At 45.1% G+C, this 22,263-nt stretch overlaps 1 protein-coding gene across 2 annotated transcripts in view; it reads right to left on the reverse strand.

The window, feature by feature from the left end:
• Positions 1-22,263, reverse strand: part of LOC138528519 (cilia- and flagella-associated protein 337-like) — an 875,503-nt gene that overhangs the window by 747,615 nt on the left and 105,625 nt on the right. For both annotated transcript variants that reach the window (XM_069640251.1, XM_069640252.1), the window contains one exon: positions 20,756-20,986. In XM_069640251.1, the coding sequence (XP_069496352.1) occupies positions 20,756-20,986 (231 nt within the window). The remainder of the gene's footprint in view (positions 1-20,755; positions 20,987-22,263) is intronic.

Raw genomic sequence — 22,263 nt, forward strand, 5'->3', positions numbered from 1 at the left:
TTATTCACTAAAATCGCGGGCGCGTGCTCCTCATTTGTATGGGATGGCCATCCGAGAGTGGGCTGGGGGACACTAACAAACGACTACATGTACGGTGGCTTGATGGCCCCAGACTTTGAACTCTACTACCTGAGCGCGCAGGCACAACATGCGAACCAATGGGCGACGACATTTATCAACCCAGCGGGCCCAGTACCTAACCAACTGGAAAAAGAGGCCACACTAGCACTCCACCAAATTACACGGTCAGGTGTTAAGCATTATAACTCCCTGAGACCTTCTAAAGTGGTGATCACTGCGTGGTCCAGGATTGTTGAAATGTACAATACTGAAAGGATATACCACCCTAGTATGCCGCTCTGGGGTATGCCGCAGACTCCTTTTACGTCAGAGGGAGAGACGGCCCGCCACTGGTCTGCTAAGGGCATAACACAATGGGGGCAGATATTTGTGGACGGGCAGTTCATTCGATGGGAGGATATCAGGGAGGAGGTGGGTAACACACCTACGGCTAGGCGACAATACTCTGGTCTGCGGGCAGCTACACAAAATATATGGCCAACCTTCCCTGATGAACCCCCAGTCAACATGGGACTGGGATACATGTTTATGGGGGGACGCCAAAAAATAACAGCTTCCACACTGTACAAGACCATACTCCACACACGCCCACAAGAGCAGCGTCCGGCAAGGGCAAAATGGGAACAGGACCTTGGAGAAGAGGTGGGGGAAGAGGAGTGGTCTCAATACTGTGCACTCGTGAAACAGATATCCTGCAATTCCAAATACAGGCTAATCCACTATAAAATTCTTCAGAGAACACATTACACCCCAGAGAAACTCAAACGCATATACCCAACCATGACAGGGGAATGCCCGAGATGCCATGCGGACAATGCTGGCATTTATCACATGCTTTGGGGGTGCAGTGCACTGAGGGGATACTGGGAAGCTGTATGTCAGACGATAGACGAGATGGCAGACCACCCACTAGAGTGGACCCCACGATTATGCCTGTTGGGGTCAATTGAGAAAATAAGCCCGAGTTGGCGAAAGCTTCTGAATGTAAGTCTGCTCCTCGCCAAAAGGGCGATCCTCCTCAGATGGAAGAGTGCGCACTCCCCTACTAAGGCGGACTGGGAAAGGGACATGGCATGGGCGAACGACATGGAGGAACTGTATATTGATACTGTGCTCCCAGCCTCGCGCCCGAAAAACATTTGGGGCAGGTACAAACAGTATCTCGCCGAGAAAAGCGGACTTGAACAACTTGATGCCGTAATGTGATTCATATTGTAAAATGTAATGTCTATAATTATGATGTCTCTGTAACCAAGTGAAAGTAGTGACCAAGTGCAACAAAAATAAAGGTTTTAAAAAAAAATAAAACAAACTCTGCTGACTTGGTTTCAACTGCCCTCTTATGTTCTGGGTCGGTCCCGACAACTGATTTTGCGCTAAATCCAGTCCCGCCTACTGACCAAAGAACTTTGCCATTTTCGGTCAGCGATGAGGAACTTCTAAGGATCTCGAACATCGCTGTGCCAACTCAACTGCCTGCCTTTCTGGCATCTAAGCATCCTTCAGTGGAATCACAGTCTTTTGCTTCTAATGTTGTTACAAACTGTCCACCCTTCGACAGAGACATCCTGTTTCAAATGAAATCCTCATGTTGCCTTCTCCCACAATCTTCGCTTTCATTGATAGGTGATTCTTTCCAAACTGCAGTTATCATGAATTCTGCTCCAGCTCCTGGATCTCGTCCATTAACCCATAATTCAACTCTCGAACGAAAAAATCAAATGAGGTCTTTTGACACTGCTCCCAGTTCGTTGGCTTCAATCATTTCACCCTGCTCTACAATGGATCCTATTGTGACGGCAACTTCTGGACGAAGTTTTTCTGGGGCGTTGAATGATAGCCTTGCATTTGGAAATGACAGCGCTTTAGCATGTCAAGCTCTGGAAGCCCGTGTGACCTTTATGTTAGGCTCCAACAAACAGCCTCTTGTGGCTCTGCCGTCCTCTCTCACGCAGACTTTTGTTCAGGATTTTCAACTTCCTCATACTCATCTTGATCGGAGTGCGATTGCTCGTGCTAGTCGCCTGCAACGCGTTGCGGAGTTAAAAGCAAAATGCACCTCTATAACATCACCTATCCTCGCAAACACTTTGCAGAATGCAAGTACTCTACATGTCTCTTCGATTCCTTCTGGAGTCGACATCCAAGCATCAAATCCTGCCAAAAATTTCTTGCCTTCAAATCTACAATACAATCTGGAAAATTCAGTTTGCTCTTCAATGTCTCATGACTTTGCTCCGCAATCTCTTGGCATTTCTGTTGAAGATCTCTCGCAGATCCATAATAATGTTTTAGCTGCCTCTGCAGTTGCACTAGCTCCATTCTCCAAAATCTTTGAATCCCTGTTAGGGTCAATAAGTGACCAAGGAGCTGCAATTTCCAATTTAGCTGCTAAAATTGATAAATTCGATCAATTTTCAGGATTTCTGCAAGCACAAATGGAAATCAGCGCTGAAAAATCTCTAAGATGGCAAGATAGGCTGAGTGACCTAGCCGCAGGCCACCATTGTCAAAACAACTCTTTAATTGAAAGCTTGCTCGAATCAGTGAAATGGATGCGAAAAAATGCCAACTTAATCCCAATGGGTCCAACTGATATGCGAGACACTTTTGTCGGCTCTCATCATATACCTGGTCAGGCTGCTCCTACCGTGCGTGGCAGCGACGTGGATAAGTCTCTACCTACGGTGAGCACCACAGCAGTTTGCCATGAAGGCCCCGAAAGCACCTTGAACGCTGAAGTACCCTCGACTCAAGTCATCAGTCTTTCGTCGAACACGACACCGGCTCAAGACACAGTAGTTGACCTTATGCCTTTGTCAGTTAATCCCTTTGACATATTTAAAGGACCTGCTAAAACTATCACCACAAGCCTTGAAATTAAACTGCAAAGAGCATCTGCAAAACAAGCATCACAACTTAAGAAAAAAAGCTTACCACAGAAACAAGTCCATCAACATGTGAAAAAATTTATAAGAAATATCACGACTCCAAAGAAGACAATCAAATTCAATTCAATCTGCCTCCACAGTTCCCAATCTTTCTCTGCAAGGTACAGGTGCATCCTCGCGGTCTTTATAGATACCGGCCAAACGCCGGCGAGTAGCTTCCAGCGACATCTCCATCATTAGTGCCACATCTGACGCTTCCATCGATTTATGCAATCTATCGACCTACTCGGCCGAAATTGATGGCTCTATTGATGCCCCAAATGAAGACAAAGGAACTATGCCGATCAAGCCTTCTGAGACGAGAATATCACCTGCTATTGGACTTTTGCGGCCTTTGCAATCTGGGGCTAGAGCCAACCAGCCCCCAGCGACCGCCAAAAAGGCTACACAGCCAATTCAAGGGTCGAAGCTAAATCCCAAACTAACTATCAACCAGCCGAAATCCAACTCGCTTCAAGCGCATCGAGCTTCTGGGACTGCAACTCTAGAAATGTCATCTTGTTTGTGGAAACTCCGGCTGCAAAACATCCACTCGGATGGACATGAAGTCAACTTAAATCAAGCAAATATATTAAAATTATTTGCATGCATTCCACAATTACGATCAATCTCATCAGACGACACCAGAATCGTCGAATACATAACAGAACTGTCTTCAGATCAAGTACTACTTCACATATCTTCTGCAGCCGTGAAAAACTTGTCATTTACAGGCAAATGAGGATCTTTTGCTCTATCGTTTTGATCTCACTGTTGAACCACCTCTTATGAGATCCCCCTCATCCTTGCAGGTAAACCATGAAAATGAAGAGCGCCGCCGGGTCAAACAGCGAGTTGCTCCGCGCCAATCCTTAGCGCCCTCACAAGACAATCAACATGCCACAGCGCATCAAGTACCTGAAAAAAGGGCATTTTACGAGAGAAGAGTACCAAAGGGTCCTCGCCAGTAACAATGAACACATTTTCCACAACAGGAGCTAATTCTACTTTCATGGAACACCCGAGGATTCACTCATCTTTTTAACACCTTTCAAGAATCTTTGGAGAACGTGTTTGTCATCTGTTTACAGGAAACTTGGCTCAGAGATCCGCCAACCTGTAATGGATTTACCATCTTGATCAATCCGGCAGGTAAAAACACCAAAGGCTGGCCTTTTGCTGGCCTGTTAACCCTTTTGAAAATACAGAACTGGTGGACGTTGGTGGCTTCTTCCAACCCAAATCCATTTGTTCAATGCACATTGGTCAAACTTTCATTGTCTAACGTCACGTCAAATTTGCTAATAATCAATGGATATTAGAATCCTGCGATGATCTCAGCCTCGTCCTTTATTCAATCTGTGCTAACTGCTATTGACGACACCTTTCTTGCCTATAACAACGTTTCAGTGATCATATGCGGTGACCTCAACTGTAGTTGGTTTAAATTTGACCCAGTGACTTCGACAAATGTTCGGCTTCTCGATAATTAAGTCATCCAAAGAGGTCAAACCTGGTCTCATGCTCTTTCTCTACACTACTGCCTAATGATGAATGGTTCAATTAATGGCGATCACCCTTTTAAGCCGACGTGGCATAGTATGTCAAGAACAAACACCCTTGACTATATTTGGGCTTCGCTTAACTTTTTTGATAAAACCATTTCCCTTAATGTGCAGTCAATGACACACAGGGATCACGATCTGCTACGATTAGTATGGAAAGAAGATTGTTGCAGTGAACTGGGGAAATATCCCTTCCATCTATCAACGAATGCTGCTGGCAACAGGCTAGTATCAAATGGTCCTGCAATTACATCATTAACTCTTAGTCTAAATGCGCTGCAAACCGTTGAATATACTCCCTTGCTGGCTGACTTTACCCTGAAGATCTCAAACTCAAGAACATTTGGGTCTACGCCGAAACATCTATGCAGTGCTGAAATAGCTTTGGCAAAAAAATCCCTAAGGAAGGACCTACGATCTATCAAGAAAGAGTCCAGCAACCCATGCGTCAAAGCAAGGAAAGTCAAAGAACGACGTCAGATCTACCGAAACTGGCTAAGATCGCACTCAACTATAATTGACCAAAATCGAGCAGAATCAATGCTAAAGCTCCTTGTCACCAAAAACACACGCAAGATTTGGGCAATCCTGAATCATGGGTGCTCTACATCTATATCTTCAATTTCTAATGAAATGACCAGCAGCAAACGGTGTGAATATTTCACTTCAATTTATGAAAAGCCCATGAATGAAGTTCCCACGTTGTTCAACTCGAGCTCTGTTGTTTGGGACATAACACCTTCATACAAAGAGCTTTAAATCTCAATCACCAAGCTAAAGAATTCAAGAGCAGCCGGCCCTGACCAAATTTCAAACATCATGCTTAAAAAGCACAAAGTTCATTGGGCCACATTCATCAGCGGGCTATTCTTGCAGATAGCTCACAGCAAGAAACTCCCCATCTCATGGTCAAAAGCAATCGTGGTGCCAATATATAAGAAGGGAAGTTGCGCTGATCCGATTGCCCTGCTCGATACAATCGGGAAAATATTTGGCTCATTTTTGCACAAAAGTCTGGTGAATTGGGCTCTCGTAGCGGGCAAACTTGATTGTCATCAAACTGGCTTTACAAGCCAAGTTGGCGTTGACGTAAACCTTACGATTCTGTCCATCTTAAAACTGTCAGTGCTGGAGGCAAAGAAAAAAATCTTTTTTGCCTTTGTTGACCTGCGACAAGCCTTCGACGCAATCAATCTCAGCAAATTATGGGCCAAATTACGATCCTGGCAGTGCCCTGACCAGCTGCTTGATCCCATCATCGCCTTACACTCCAACACCTCCATTCAAATAAGAGTGAATTCACAAGGCAATCTCCCTGAGCCAATAAGAACATTCAAAGGGGTCAAACAAGGATATCCTCTCACAGCAGATCTATTCAAACTTTTCCTTGCTGACCTACCAGAGTGGCTGGACTCTGTCCACAGTTTTCCACCTAAGATTAATGGCTCTTAAGTGAAATACCTGGTTTACGCTGACGGCATTGTGTTGGTTGACCAAACACAAATTGGGCTACAACATCTCATAATTCGTCTGAACGAGTACCTAACTGCTAATGATCTGTCTTTAAACATGGAGAAAACCAAGATCATGTGCATAGGACGCACTACTGCAAGGAAAGACAAGTGCTTCCAATGGTTTATTGAAAAAAAAGCCCTAAATGTCGTCAAATCAATTCGCTATCTGGGCACAATGGTAAATGATTCGATCTGTGAAGCCGCCTGGATTAGTGACTTGGTTGACAAAACAAAAAATCTGAGCCTACAAGGCGCAAAAATCAACAAGGATTACGTGAAATGTTCATGTTCTCCTGTAATAACGTTTTACCTCCAGAAGTTAATTCCAACGCTCACGTTTGGTGGCCAAAGCAGCATGGAATATCAATTTTAAGCTATGGCAAAAATTGGAAGGCAAGTTCTGGAGGCGTGTTCTAGGCCTTCCTAATTATATCTCAATGTCAGCTCTGAGATATGAATTAGCCTTAAATTCAATCTACATGATAATCGTCTGGAAATCATTATCCACGCTGCGTAAAATGTTCCTTGGCTCCGCGATTCCTGCATATAAAATCTTCTGGAATGAAAAACCAGGCTTTGATTCTTCCCTCCTACTATTATAGAAGACTAAGCTATATGCAATTATGGTCAACGCAAGCATATCTGAAGAAGAGCTTCTTATCTGTCCCCAACATGCTAAGAAGAAGCTAGCCACATGGGATTGTATAATGACTCACGACAACCGCCTAGAACTTAAATCCACTCTGCCCATTTCAAGAGGCTTGGTGAAACTACATCACCAACCAAAGTATCTTACAAACTGCCCATCTCGTCATTATAGGCTGCAGTTTTTAAGATTCCAACTGAATGCCGTAAATACCAACGAAATGCTTTGGCTACGTAATAACAAAGAAACAACAACCAATACTTGTCGGTTCTGCAACTCATTTGAAGTGGAATCTTCAAAACATCTGATAACCGCATGCCCAATGCTGACTGAACAACGAGAAATGCATTTAAATGAATTCAAACCTCAAATTTATGTTCCTGATGATTGGTGGGACCATGTTGTAGCAGGGCGAAACATCAAGCTCTCTTGTGGTCTAATTAATTTTCTTCACTCAATCTTACAATCAACCTCAAGCTGAGTTGACATTTGTGCTTTAAGGAACTGTTGAGTTGTTTTCTTTTCTTTCCCTACTTTTTTCTTCTCCTGACAATATTGATTTTGGCTCAGATTTAATTTGAAAGAACAGGAGAATTTACTTTACCTTAATTCAGCTGATGTAACAAAAGTTTGATATAATTTATTGAACTGAAGTTTTACAATAAAATATATATTTTTTTAATTGTCTAAACTGGACTATTAAAACACCCTATTCCCAGGCTCCTCTGAGCACAACCTGAATAGAATACAAGTTCTCCAGAACAACGCCTTCCATTGTGCCTTGAACATACCTCGCTCCAGCCATATCTCATCCACCAGACGTCAATGCCTTCCATTGTGCCTTGAACATACCTCGCTCCAGCCATATCTCATCCACCAGACGTGACTCTCACTGGTTTCCAGTACGTGACAGAATTAAACTCTGCACACTCATCATTAACGACAAATGTCTGGCCAATATAGCCCCCAATATCTGTCAGATAAATTCTCAAGGCACCATTCTTCCAGACTTACTAGATCTGCTTACCTACACTGCCTCAATATACCCAAGTATAAACTGAAAACGGCAAGGGGTGTCAAGTTTCCCAGTACTTGCAGCCATATGCTGTAACTCCCTCCTATCAGCTTAGAGCCAAACCTTCCTTCTGGTCTTTCAGAACCAAAGTAAGGGCCTAACTACACCAACGGATTCGACATCTGATTTCTGTATTTAGCTGTCTTGTCATCTGCTACATTAGTCACTACTACCTCTCTCAGCACTTGACCAATGTTTACTCTGCCCTTCCAAACTGCAATCATTCTGATCACTTTGTATTTAAATCTGTATCGTGTCCTTTCACTTGTCTGTTGTTTATTGTCATTCACATTTGACCACCTGTAAACCGGTCATATATTCCTTGTAATATATTATGTCTGTAATTATAACAAATTGCTATAAGCTCAAGCGCCCAGATACCTCAGGGTTAGGTGCACTCTATAAATAATGAACTAAACTAAACTAAACGTTCCCGTGGGGTACCTGGAAGCAAAACCACAGCGGGGTAAAATGATGACGGCTGGACAATCCCCACTCCTACTCCAAAACTGTTGGCCTAGCCTCTGGATGTTTAATGCACACACCCAGCACATTATGCATTCATTGTACTTACACACCTGGCTGTTGGTTCCTTAGCATTGTCATATACCCATGGCTGGAGCTAAGATCTATGCCATGTCAGGCAAAATGCCATCTTGATGCACACCCCTTACTTTGCAATGCAATCTGATTTGCTCTTTGAAGGGCCATTCTGACTCACCATGCACACCCACGTGGAGGTGGCACCCTTAGCTGCCTGGACAAGCCTAGATGTGAAACAGTTCCTAAATGCATTGTATATCACCCTGTGATCCCCTGTTGCTCTATACAACACTCTGTTGATCATCGGAACTGGGTGCACGCTCAGCAGCGACTTAAGCGAAATAGCCCAAAGGACTGGGAGTGTCAAAGAGACAATTGTTACACTGTTTTCATAGTGTAGCTGGCAAACAAGCTGGGCTCTCTAGCTGAGATTACACCTTAGTTTTAGTGGAAGTATGCGGCTGCCATGCATATGCTGCACAATCCTGCTCATCTAGTGTCCCACTGCCCAAAGCCAGTGATAGAAGTGTACCAACAAAGTAGTGGACTGTGACTTTGGCGGGAGACAGAGTAGGAAGGAAAAGAGCGACCTGCAACCCAATTTTCAAGGGTTGCAGTCAAGCTGGTTGACAGCCAACTGAGTTGAAATAGATTTCAGCTTAGCTGTAACTCATACCCGGTGGTAAAGTAGAGAAGTGTGCTTTAACGTCATAAAGAACAATTCAGAAATGGTGAAAATGGTTGCAAAAAGTAGTGGAGATGTTAAAAATAAAAAATAAAAGTAATGGAACACCGCTCCCGACTGTTCCTGCTCACTTCGACCACTGCCCAAAGCAATATTTGAGTCATTAGCACAAGGATAAGTACATGTTCTTCTGAAAGCCAAAATACCATGCAGTCCCAGTTGGGTACTCAGTCTGGCCAGCTTCCACCCAGACAAAGCTAAATCATTTAGAATAGCTTTTTTGTACACACAATATTTTACTACAATGTTTAACCCATCTTCGTGAGGTGCATTCATTCAGCACGCAAAAGCAATTGCTTCTTTTGACATCGGACTGCACATTTTACTTCCATGCACAACAATCTGCCTGCATCAAACAATGACCAAAAGCATGTGACTGTTATGGCCACTGCCCCTTTAAGTTAGAAGCCCCTCTGTTGAGGGTGTGTTGCAATGATGAAGGTGGAAAGGAAGAGCGCTGAGGTTGAGCGCCAGTTCCTGGTTTTATCCTAATAAAGAAGGTTGTGTTCCTGTTCCTCCGACTCTGCGTCCTTATTGAATGTGTGCCGGCCCAATCCGGGTAACAACTGGTGACGAGGTTACTCCCCTGCAGGTTGGAGTCCCTCCAGCGGGTGATCCCACCACGCTTTGCTCCTACGTGCGGCCGGTGATCCCAGTTGGCCGCCTCCTTCGCATCCTCCACGGTGGTGCTTTCCGCGCACCAGTGACCAGCGATTCCGCTGTGTCACGTCCTTCTGGAGTTGGGCATCCGGCACGTGCTCCTCCTCCTGTTCCCGCCTGCCGACAGGACGCGTCTGCCAGGAAACCCGGCGGGCGGCCTCCACGATCCTGGACGTGTGTCCCAAGCAGACGCATACATCATTACCCACAGCCTGCACGAACGGCTGTGGCCGCCGCAGCATATGACTGTGGCGAACCCCACACGGAAGCATTGTTGGGCTCCCCACCCGCCATGGTGAAGAAGAGCCTCTCTGCACACCAGCTGGGACCCATAGCTGTGGGTCAATACTACTCTGCCTGCCACAGCTCTTCCCCCACGGAGACCCAACACTCCACTTGCCTGCTGGGCCCTTAGGCCTGTGTGGTTGCTCACGTCCTGGGAGCTAGGGAAGACTAATAAATGTGAAAAATAAAAGTGAAACACTTTAAGAGAAAGTTGCACCGATCCTCATGTGCCTCATCACAGGGGTGACCCCCAACCCTCTGCCCACCACTGTATCCATCGCCCAGAGGGCAGCGCAGCCTCCCAGGCCTGGGAAAGCAACCGGTTGAGTTGTCACCGCTGTCACCATGGGCGAACCCGCATCACCACCACCTGCATGCAGCTCGAAGTCTTTTCTGCTGCGCATGCCCCTGCCATTTTCAATGACTCTGCAAGCTAATAAAGGTCTGAGATGGACCAAATGGATGGAAGACTTTTACCACTTCGTCAGAATCTTAGGGAGTGCGTGCCCCTAGATTGTAGTTGTTGAGGTCAGGTGATCGCTCGGCCTGTTCTGGTTTTTAGACTTTCACCATTTTACAACAATCACATTCAGCATAGACCGCTGCTGTCTGGCAGAGAGCGGACACGTACTGCTCCCAATTAAGTGTCGAAATGTTTCAAGCGTTCGATTAAAAAACAAAAAAAAATATTTCGTAGAGCAAATTGGGGCAGTGGGGAATTCAGGAAAGAGTAAAAGGAGAGGACTCATATGAGAATCGGTTGTGGGAGAGAGTGGTGGCAGAGGAGATTTTAGGTCAAGAGTTTGCTTCTTGTGGCAGAACTTCGATTTCAGAGGATTCTCAAGAGTCAAATGCTTTTCTACACCCTCAGCGCCATCTACTGCCTGTATGGACACCCCGACATAGGAAACACCATCGAAAGTTCACTAACTGAAAACACTACCCCAGTGGCTAATAGTCCTTACCAGCCAAAAATAAACAGCATAGATGGACGTTGTACTTTCTCAATATGGCTGTTACATATGGGAGGAGCCTTTCACCCTCAGGCCCGTATACCGAACTTCAGTCACTCCTTTGTTTATATTATTCCAGCTCCAAAATGCCCAGCAAATGGAAGTATCTGGACTATAGTTAGATTGCAATGCACTGCATTGCAGATATGCAGGGTGCCTAGTTCAAGCAGTAGCCAAGAAAGAGAAAAGCAAGGAAAAGCACTGGGGGGAAAGCTCAAACGTAGGAAAATGACGCAGTGAAACTCAAGTAGTTTGTGAGTGAGTTATGCGGTTCTATGCTTGCACTGAAATTCTGATGGGAATTGTTGCAACGATTAACTCTAATGTACAGCTTTATAAACGTTAGAAAATGTAAAGGGATAATCGATAACCGAGTATGTCAACGAGTGGGAAATAAGAAAGGAGAGAAACCGTTTGAAGAAGTTGAAAACAGAATCTAGTCTAGCATGGTGGAGAGGGGGCCATAACACAAGGGCACTATCAAGCAAAGGGTGCATATCCGTCAGCATTGGGGGTTGCAGGAATCAACTAAGTATCCAATACGAGGGCTGTATAAAGGATGATGGGTCACTAACAGCAGTTGGGCTGGCTGTGGTGCGAAGACTAACGTCTTCTTTCCGTCCCTGATTGATGCACGGAAGCTCCTAAAAGGTGTGCTACTTCCCCCATCCGCATACCTGCCGGCCGAGCCGTTCAAACCCACGAGCGCCCCGGCGGGCACTGTGCAGAGATCTTTCCATTGCGGGATGGGAGGGTCAGCAACAGCTAGCAAGGGGGTGCACAGCAAAAAGACCCATCTGCCTACTTAACCTACAGTGAAAGCCCCGGCCAAAGTGGCCCGGCCCGAGCATTTCCAGCCCAGCTCAGCCATAGGCACAGTGCCTTCCGCCCTCTCCCCCTGCCACCTCTGGATTTCGCCACACTACTGTGTCGCTTCTTGCCATAACATTGAGTGTAACTCCAGGCTGTAAGGGTTCATGGACTACGCAGGATTCTAACCTTCCCATGTGGTATACTATAAGAAATGCATTGGACGGGTTCATCTACAGTTGACAGAAGTCTTTTTACTATGTCTTTTAGTATTGTGCTTTGGTTACCAGCACATGTTTGGACACATTATTGTACTTTTGCAGATATCAACTAGGCAATGTCACCATCTCAAAACGTACAACTGTGTGTTCCTAATTCCATATATGAGCCCTACATATCTGGTAATTACTTTTAAAGCTACAGAAAGAAACACAAATGACTGTTTGCAAACATTGCACAATGCTAACAGATATAGTAAATAGACGTCCTTCCACCACAATGGACAGAACAGACGTCTGTTTTCTATGTGTAAGTGTATTGTGCTTTGTGAGAAAACACATACACAGTAAGCATAATGATGACGAAAACAAACACAATGGCCTTCATTACGAGTTGGCCGGTACGGTATTAATATGCCGGTATTAACGTTTACCAGCACTTTGCCACACCAGCCAATTATGAGTTTGCCGGTGAAGTGGCCGACCCGACCTACAGCTAAAAGCTGGAGGTCATTACGCCCCCTTACCTGCAAAAATCACTGCTATTGCAGGCGCCGGGAATACTGGCCCATCTAACACCAGCACACTTCCCCATGGAGTCCAAAGGGACTGCATGAAATGGGGAGTTACACCATCACCCGGCACTTGGAGTCCGGTGGGTATTCCCCCGGACTGAGTGCCAGTATCGGTAGCACAGTTTGCCAGAACCCAGGCAGATTAACCGCCAGGATACCGGCTGGGGTGAACTGGAAACTAAAAGAGGCCCTGGAAATAATTTTCAAAGTGGTCCCATATTGCACATTTTCAGCAGGCACAACCCTTTTCCTTTGGGAATATTTGGAAATACCACACAAAAGAGGCCCAGAGTGCAGAGGCCTACCAGGAAATCTCTAGAGTTCCCTACAGGCCAGTCCACCAAGCTCGTATCCTATCATTCCAAGCCTCTTCCCTTCTTTTCTCCCGAGGAGACGCTTGGTGACACAGGCATGTCCCTTTTATAAAATATAGTCGACCGTAGTGCTCAGCGCCCAACGAAGCAGCCATGCTGTGCCATAGCTCAAATGGCTACTACAGAATATTCTGTGCCATACTACAACCCATGCGTATGGGGCTAGTTTCAATAAGATCTTTCTTTAAAAACAACTATTTATTTTTTAATATACAGGGACTGGTGAATGTACGACCACATCCCATACCCCAACCGCCCAAACCCTCCCTCCCCAGATGAAACTAGAAACACATACAGTCTACATTAATGCAAAAACCGAAGGAACCTACAGTCCCTTTCATGCAATACGGCATAACTTGTGCCTGGACGCTCTCCATACAGTCTCACATGGTCTCCTAGTGCTGCCAGCCTTTTACCCCGTATTTCATCATTTTTGTAGAACATTTTTTGTTGTATATTAATTTCAAACAAAGTAGATTTTGAATTTGCACTCTGTTGAACTGGTCCTCAAGGACAGAGAAATGCAGTGGTTTCTACAAAGATGCCATCTGAATATCTTTCAACAGCTGGTTTATCCTATGAAATGTGTCTAAAGTGTGTCTTTTGCTATACTCTTTCCTTGCCTGTGCTCTCTCTCATGGACGTGTTCATTTAGGCTGAACGTCAGCAATTGTTTGCCTGGTCAAGCTAGAGTTTGGTATTGATTTCTTCATATGTGTGTTGTTGCCTGTTGGGCAGATTCCAGCTATCACAGGAAAATCATTGGGCCTCCTTACCGGCACTGTTGTTTCCGGACCGGCAAACTACGGCTGCTGGAGCCGCTGTGCGCGACAGGTCTGACCCTGCCGGGTACAGCAGTCACGGCAGGCAAAGCCGTCACAGAAGTACAGGCACCGTTAAGAACGGTGCCGGTGCTTCCATGTCCCCATTCCTATAGAGCCCTATTGGACTCTATGGGAATGGGGAACAACGAAATTGCTGACGCCTGACTTCCCGGCAAGGTTACCACAGGACCCGTAATGAGGCCCATTGTCTTTATAACTGCCATAGTGTGTGTTTGCATACGTTACGCATTTTATATGCTTTCCTTTATGTATTGTACACGTGTGGGCTACATAAGTGTGTGAGTCTGCATCTGTGTGTACATGTGTCATGGCATATATACATGTATGCTAGCTTGTTGCACATCTGTATGTGTTATGGGTTTCATATTAGTTGTGCATGTGTCTTGTTTGTGTTCTGGGGAGTGTGGGGGTATGCCGTCATGCTCAATGTTCAACTCTTTAACATTCCATCAACTGTAAGGACATGCTGGCCTGGGGTCTTGTGACTGGATAACACAAATCAAGACTTATTTTCAAGTGTTATAACCTTTAACCCCTGCTGCTCCAGCAGGATTTCACCCCTGCAGTGCTAACGAGGCATCCAGTACTCTCGGCTATTTAAACAAATATTACGTGAGATTTTTATTGAGGGCCACACGTTCTTACCATGCGTGGGCGAGGCAGTGTGCTACCCTATGCCGTGACTAAGTGAAGGGGGAGGGTGACACATCAAATAGCTCACTGTGCCACAGTCTCCAGGTACATCTTCTGCCGTCGCATCCGACTGGCGTTAGAGGGACGGATCTGACGCTGCAGGGTTGCGTGGACCTGGAGGTGAGCAGGGAGGTAAGTAGGCTTGGGGTATTTTGGGTGAATGTGTGCAGGAATTGGGGTTGTTTCTTGGCCTGATCATTGTTTGCATGCAAACAGATCAATTTCGAACAGTTTGCCGCAAACTATTATCAAACGAACAACCAACCCCAAACCTCAGTATTTATGGAATTCAGACACCAATACCAAATGTGGCGCTATCACCAAGTTTTGCCTGTTAAGACCTATTCTGCCCTTTCACCTCCAAGCATGCCCATGTGCCAGGCATGTCTTTTACGCACGCTGGGAGGTGGGTGGGGAATAGATGGCCTATTCGCCTTCACCATCCAGGGCACAGGCAATATGTTGCACCTGAAAGATGGTGACAAGCTCTGTGACTTTGAAGAAGTGCTAAAACCGAAGACAGAAATATCACACCTGGATTCAAACACCTAGATGTTATCTTTGCAAAGCTATTTGGGTTAGGTGCGCTATACAAATAAATAAATAAATAACAAATAACAAAAATAAATAAGGCTGTTTACAACCAAGATTCATTTCTAATTTGATACTGTAGCAGGCTGATTCACTGGAGCATTGCTATGTGAGAGAACACATGTGGGCTTGGGGTGCACAACATCAGGGACCAAAGCCCTCAGACAAGTTCAAATAATACTGTAGTCGAGTGAATCTGCGGCTCAAGTGGAACCTGTCTAACAATCAAATTTGTGAGTTGAGGAAATGGGGATTGAAGTGATAGGAATGGTCCGATTAATTATTTACCAGTAATCTACTTTGAGTCCAGGTCTTCCTCGTTGCAGTCTATTTAGCTGAGGTAAACACTCCCACGACAGACTCCCAATATACAATTTCCCTCAGCAAAACGGATGCTGTGGGTGACCTATCAAAGTTCTTCCACCATGTCCATCATTGTTTGGGTTCTTTAAATTTGCTTTGCATTAAAAAAAATGGACTCCACCCAAGAAGTTGGTTCATGACAAGGTTGTCCTACTTAATGAAAACGAGGATGAGGTGGACTCATAGAAATGAAGATTACTGGTAATTAATCAGGCCATTACCCTCTCATCCGGCTTCCTCTGCGCACTCCTTACTTAATTGAGGATATGCCAAGCTGACACACAACTGGAGCGGCAAACAACACCACCAGTCTTCCTTTGCCATAGACCAAGGTGAATTTATTTAAAATGTTCATTGCGAATAATACATATATTAGAAAAATGAACAATGAAGACATATCTGATTGCTGGAAAGGGTGGAGAGTACTTCCCCTGCAACAGGCTTGGTGGATGGTGGGAGAGTTTTTTGTACCCGAACTATCCTCAACATTAAGGAGGGACTTTGTCTCTTTGTTAGGAAAACCAAACCACAGGCTGGTGAGGGAAAGGATGGTTTGTGCCTCTGAAGTAACCGAGGGCCGGTGATGATGAGGCTGGGCGAGGTCATGATGCCTGACTTGTGTGACGGGAAGAGGAGAAGAGGAAAGAAAGGAAGGCAGGATTCCCCTGTAGTGGGAATGCGTAAAAGTGGGACCTAATGCGGGATGGGGGAGGGCATATTAGGGAAAGTTCACGTAATGTATGTGGGATGGGAGAGAGGGGCACCTGGTGTTTGTGTGTGTGTATGAGAGAGGGAGCGAGAGAGAGAGAGAGAGAGAGAGATGGACGAGGAGTGAGAAGGCAGGAAAGAATGATGTGTAGGTTTTGTGTTTGTGTGTTTTTGTGAGAAAGAGGAAAAGAGAGAGAGAGAGAGAGAGAGAGGTAGAGAGGGGGGAGATGGGGAAACAGCAAAAGGAGCGAAGGAAAACGTATAAACGAATGGAAAGATACAGAGAGGTAGATTATAGAAGTAAAGCACAACCTTTCACCACTTTCTACTAAAAGAAATAGAACACTTTTTTCTTTTAAATGGTGAATATGCTAGAAGAGCAGGGCAGGCTCTGAAACAATAAACGGTACGCTGGGTTTTTTGGCGTGAATTTTTTCATGAAAAAAACCATTGAATTTTTTTTTGGGGCGTTAGAAAAATATATATGTGGTATGTTGGTGTGTTTCGGAATAGATTAAAACTGAAAGGGAATGGTGGGCTGAGGTGGGACCCCCCCAAAAATAGATTTTATCGTAAAAAAATTGGGGGTAAAAAAACCCGCGAAAAAACGTCCCGAGATGAAATGACATGGAACTCTCGGGCCGTCACGTCTGACATTTCCATGGAATAATTCCATTAAATCTGCCATTAGAATTTCCCCTCCGTGTGGCCCATAATGTGATTAACAGAAAGCAGGTTACTGAGGAAAATGGGAAAGGAGAGAGGGCTGAATATACCTGGGGCGTGGAGGGTGACTAGTGTGGGTCCCGGAAGGAGGGTGGGCTACGGAGTTCCAACACTCTGGATGAAGTGTTTTCCCAGGCTAGCATGGATGGATGGCTGTGAGGACAGTGAGTGAAAAGCATGGAGCTGTGTGAGGAGGAGCAGTTAGTGAGAATAAAGACAGTCACAGCCCTATTCCCAGCTGGAGGCCACAGGTGAAAGTGGAGGCGCACACACATAGTACAATAAAAGAGCACAGAACGGCAAAAAAGCATGGGTGTTGTGGCCTAAATAGATGACAGGACGCTGTAGGGTTTCTAACAGTCTTTATTGACTGGCAACAAGTGGAGAGGTTCTAAGGCGGCCTGGTGGCGCGGGGCGCTTACTCACTGTTCAATGCGACCAAGTCCTGTGCTTCCCCAGTTGCTTCACTGTGGATGGGTTGTGCTCACCGGTGGCACGCTGTAAACTCCTAGGGCTCCCATGAAGCCTCCAGTGGCTCTGGTGTTATGCCCTAGGAGCTGTGGTTAGAGTTCTGCAACTCACTCTCCTTCTCATGTAGTCAGGAGCAGTGCTCCTGCACGACCGCTTCAGCTGGCAGGGTCGCCAACTCTGAAGCGGGAACGTTTTCCCGCGGAGCGTGGGCTCGCGAGATCCCGTCTTGCGAGATCTCGCGAGAACACGCTCCCGCGATCACGTGATGTCCCCACAATGGGCTACTAAATTATATTAATAGGTTTTAGACATACTGCCTCTTGCCACATTAAGCAAGCACACACATAGGCAGTAAAATCACTCGTCGTGTGGTTAGTCATCAAGTAAGCGATGTATTCCTATATCAGAAGGATGAATAGCCGAGTCCCATCTGCCAGGACTCAAACCTGTGCCAGCCTGGGGCATATAGACGACTTAGACAATTGCTTCAGCTCATATAATAATCGCTCTGCCGCGCCCATATCTGGGAGAGAAGCACTCGGCTTTTCACAAGTATATTGGGGCTTCTAAGCCCACTATTACCACTGGAAGGTTGTGGCCACGAGGCAACACTTAACACTGGAAGAGCAAACCAATGTGTTTGAATCTGTTCCACTCTTTTAAGCCTGCGCTCCTGGGTCATCTGAGAGGGTAAAATAAAGCACATTGATTGTATAAGGCCGTCGCTGAATAGCATTGATTCGCGCAATCCGTCCACTCTGTGGAACCCTGAACTGTCTGCAGTGATGGTCGATGCAGCAGCTCGCCTCATTTTCACCAGACTCGAGCAGTGGCACGTACAAGGGCCGCACTGCACCTGCGCATGACACACTAGGGCAAATGCACGTGCAGTTTCCCATGATGCCGGCAGTGCAGGCACGAGCCCCACATAATCCAAGTCATGCAGGAAGTAAAGCACACCGAGCCATGTTGGCTCATCCTGGCCGGATGGATGTGAAATTCTTTTCAATAGATGATTTGAATTGACGTGTATCCTTCCCTTAAGAGAAGAGGCCCTATGTCCCTGAGGCCTACCGGGGAAATCTTGGTGTCCCAGTAGGCCAATCAAGGTCTGGATACCGGCAACCATGCAATGAGGGCCAATGTGGTGCAGCACCCGCTCATCAATATGGCAAGAAGCAAGGAAGCAAAAGAAGCCCTTTAAAGCAACATTCAGCCAATCACTCACCTATATAGACAACTTCACTTGCTCTTTCAAAATGGCAGCTGCTGCAACAGGGCTATCATCAGGACTCACTGATTATGCATAACAAAGCAGCTGGTCGACACATAGGCACCTCTCTAATATGTATCTTCATGAGCTCTGTCAGGGAGCAGCGTTTGCTCTGCCAGGCCTAAAAAAAGAACAGCAAGCACCACCAGAGAGGAAATGTTCTGATTCTCTATCAATTGAAAGGTGATTAGCACTGTGTTAAGCAATAACAAGTTCAAAAACTGAACTTATGACATTCGGATCTTCAAAAGCCCTTTCCAATTTAGGCTCAGCCTACTCATCATTTACTATCAAGGACTCCAATATCCCGGTTTCTAGTAAGGTGAAAACACTTGGCATATACCTGCAATCCTCACTAGGTGCAGATGCCCAGGTTACTTTTCTCAAAAAAAACTGTCAATACTATCAGAGACTCCTACACCGCATTAGGCCGTATCTTAATGCCACAAATTGCGCCACGATTGCTAGAGCCACGATTTTATCCCGACTGGATTATGGGAATGCGCTAATGCTCGGTTCAAGTAACTCTTGCATCAAACAATGCCAAATAATCCAAAACAATGCTGTTAGAACCATCACCGGGAAGTCCAAGCGTGAGCATATTACCCATGAACGCATAGGCCTTCACTGGCTCGCCATTGAGGAGCGCATTAAATTCAAATCCTTGACACTGGTCCATCGCTGTCTTTATGGCACGGCCCCCACATACCTAGAGAAGGAATTTCGCTGGTACGAACCAAGCCGCTGTCTAAGATCTGCTAAAAAAGGGCTACTCAAAGCCAGCCACACCAAAGTCAAAGCTAATGGACTCGGGAGAGCCTTCCCCACCAAAGCTGTAGCACTCTGGAACGAGCTGCCGGATAATCTTAGATGTGAAAGTAGGTACCTGCCATTTAGGAAGCAGCTGAAAACATTACTCTTTCGGTAATTGTTATATATTCAGCATAGACTCCCTTGAGTCCCCTGTCACTTCTTTTCTCTTCTTTCTATGTTGTCCTGTGATCTTGTCCTCTCGTGTACTTGTCGCGCCCTGATGCTCGCGAGCTCCGGCGCGTTATAAATATATAAATAAAATAAATAAATAAAATAAAAGGTTCTGTGGAAAAAAACGCCTGGCCAACACAATACTCATTAGTTCAATTTCCTTCCTCTATTTGGGTCATAAGAAATCCAAGCTTTGATACATTTTTGTGGACTAACTGAAAATCTTCAGCTGAGATGGGAAATTCTTAAACTTTCAAACTCTCATAGACTTCTTCGTCAGATGGCAGTCGCAGAGCTAATGAGAGTGAGACACAACACAAACCACACTGGTAAATTCATTAAAAAAAAAGTCTTTTCACTTTAAACTTCCTTGGGTTAAGCGGGAGTTGTTATGGAACGCAGATGTGGGAATACCATGTTATTTACAGAGGCATGAGTCTGGCAACAATCAAACCAGGAGATGCCCTGAACATCTTGTACATCTTAAACATTATAATAATAATTATATAATAATAATCTCAAATCCGATGTTCTCCTGGTGGCTTACAGGCGTCAACCTTTTTATGTGACAAGGCGGGGCGGTTGGGGGAGAGCAAGATTTAGTTGTTTGCGGGTGAGCTTTGCTTTGATGCCCATGGATGGGCACAGGGATTGGTAGGTGAGGGAACTCTGGGGTGGGTGTCACCCGCCTGGAGTCGCGTCGAGCATCTTTTAGATTCTCATGTGCAAATGCGATTCACAAAGATCTGCCCAAAAGGCATGAGCACAAGCATTTCCAAAAATGCGATCCAGTAACTAAAAGGGACTCTTTTAGGGTATTCTGCACCCCAAATCTCCATGGTAAAAGGCATCATTAATGAATCGTTCCGACTGGTAAGTATCAACTGACAACGAATATGGAAACTAAATGTGCACCCCTTCCCCCACCTCCACAAAGCCCTTACACGTTGAATTGCTATTAATTCAAGGCAGCTACATTAAACATTTTCCATTGCAAATTTAATTATGAAATTGGGAGACCTTTATCGTTAATTAGAAAAAGCAACTTTTTGAGGAGGTGTACCTACAAACAATGTCTTGCTTCGCTTCAGCTTCAGCTCTGGAGACCAAAAGTAAATAGTGCCGTCTTCGCGGACCATCATTAGAGTATTGTCACACATTGAGAAAATCCGCAAGACGGGGTCCCCGTGGGAAATCTCCTGGATGGTGGCGGGCAACGAGAAGGCCACCTTCTTCAGCCGGCTACAGTAGGCTTCCTGCTCTGCATACTCCAGCTGCATGTACGTGCAGAAGCCATTCTAAGGTGAAAAGAGACATAGGTTGGTATCAAACTCTATTGCTCGAGGAAGCAAAATGGTGCCATGCCTTATGTCAAATGTTCCACAAACAGTTCTTTGGCGAAAACACTATAGAAATAAACTGTTATCATTCTAAATAGAACCTGGGGACTATGGTGAATATAAGGGCAACCACAGGGAAGCAGTACATCCTCATACGTGTAGCATGTATGCACATGCTCTGTGCATACACAAAGCACGTTTAGGCAGTGGCAGACACCCATGTAATTTCTCCTGTTACCACAAAGCATATAAAAAGTGAAATTGTGCCTGGTATGATGCGGGAGACAATAGCATGGCACAATACACACAATCATTGTGTTTTACAGTATGTCATGTATGCACGCACATGCTACTATTCCACATGCAGCAATAGAGCACTACTAATAATATGAAGAATCCAAACCTTTTACGCTAAAACCATTTTGCCTGGATAATGTCCCTTTGGACACACTCTAGGATTCAGGTATTTCAAGGTTTGATGCGTTCATTGGTTGGCAAGCTGGACTTTCTATAAGGTCTGATTCAGGGACAACCCTGCCCAATGAAGCAAGCAGTCGCTCTCCCAATGGCCCAGATACAATGGTAGGTGTATATAAGTTAATCAATCAATCAATTCAACAATCAACACTGGCATCTGTCTTGCAAGCACATTTCATACAGAAATAAACAATAATCATACATACTTTCCATACATTCGAGAACTAAAATACCCAGGGATAAGATTTAGCATAGTTTAATACCCAGTTGGCATTCTTAAAACCGTATTAACAAACATTCAGTTACTAGGAAAAGTCATTTGGTGGTCAAACTTCTTCTGCAGAGCCAAGATTTAGACACAAATTTGCCAGAACAAAAGTCACATCTGGAAACTTTGTGGATTTACACAGCTTCTCTGCATGTTTAAGAAATCTAGTAACAAAATGATTTAAGACAGTTTTTTTTGTTGTTTTTTTTACTTGTGCATAATCAAAAAGAAATTGATTTTTACAAGAAGAAGAAAACGGAGTTAAAATCATTCTTCCGATGATGAGATGAGTCACACAATTACATGTTTAGTTGTGTGCTTATTAGGAGCAGAAAGTCGCTGTAGAGTTGCCAACCCTTGGAAGGGAGGAAGGGAGTTCTGTTCTTGGCTGCTGAAGGAGGAAAAGTCCAGAGGAGCGAAGATCGACTATAGCTTATGGTTGGCTTGCGAGCTGTTGTTGGATTGGCTTGATGGCATTTATTTTTGCCAA

This window comes from Ambystoma mexicanum, chromosome 7q (assembly GCF_040938575.1).
Source record: "Ambystoma mexicanum isolate Mex_15411 chromosome 7q, UKY_AmexF1_1, whole genome shotgun sequence".
Classification (NCBI taxonomy): Eukaryota; Metazoa; Chordata; class Amphibia; order Caudata; family Ambystomatidae; genus Ambystoma; species Ambystoma mexicanum.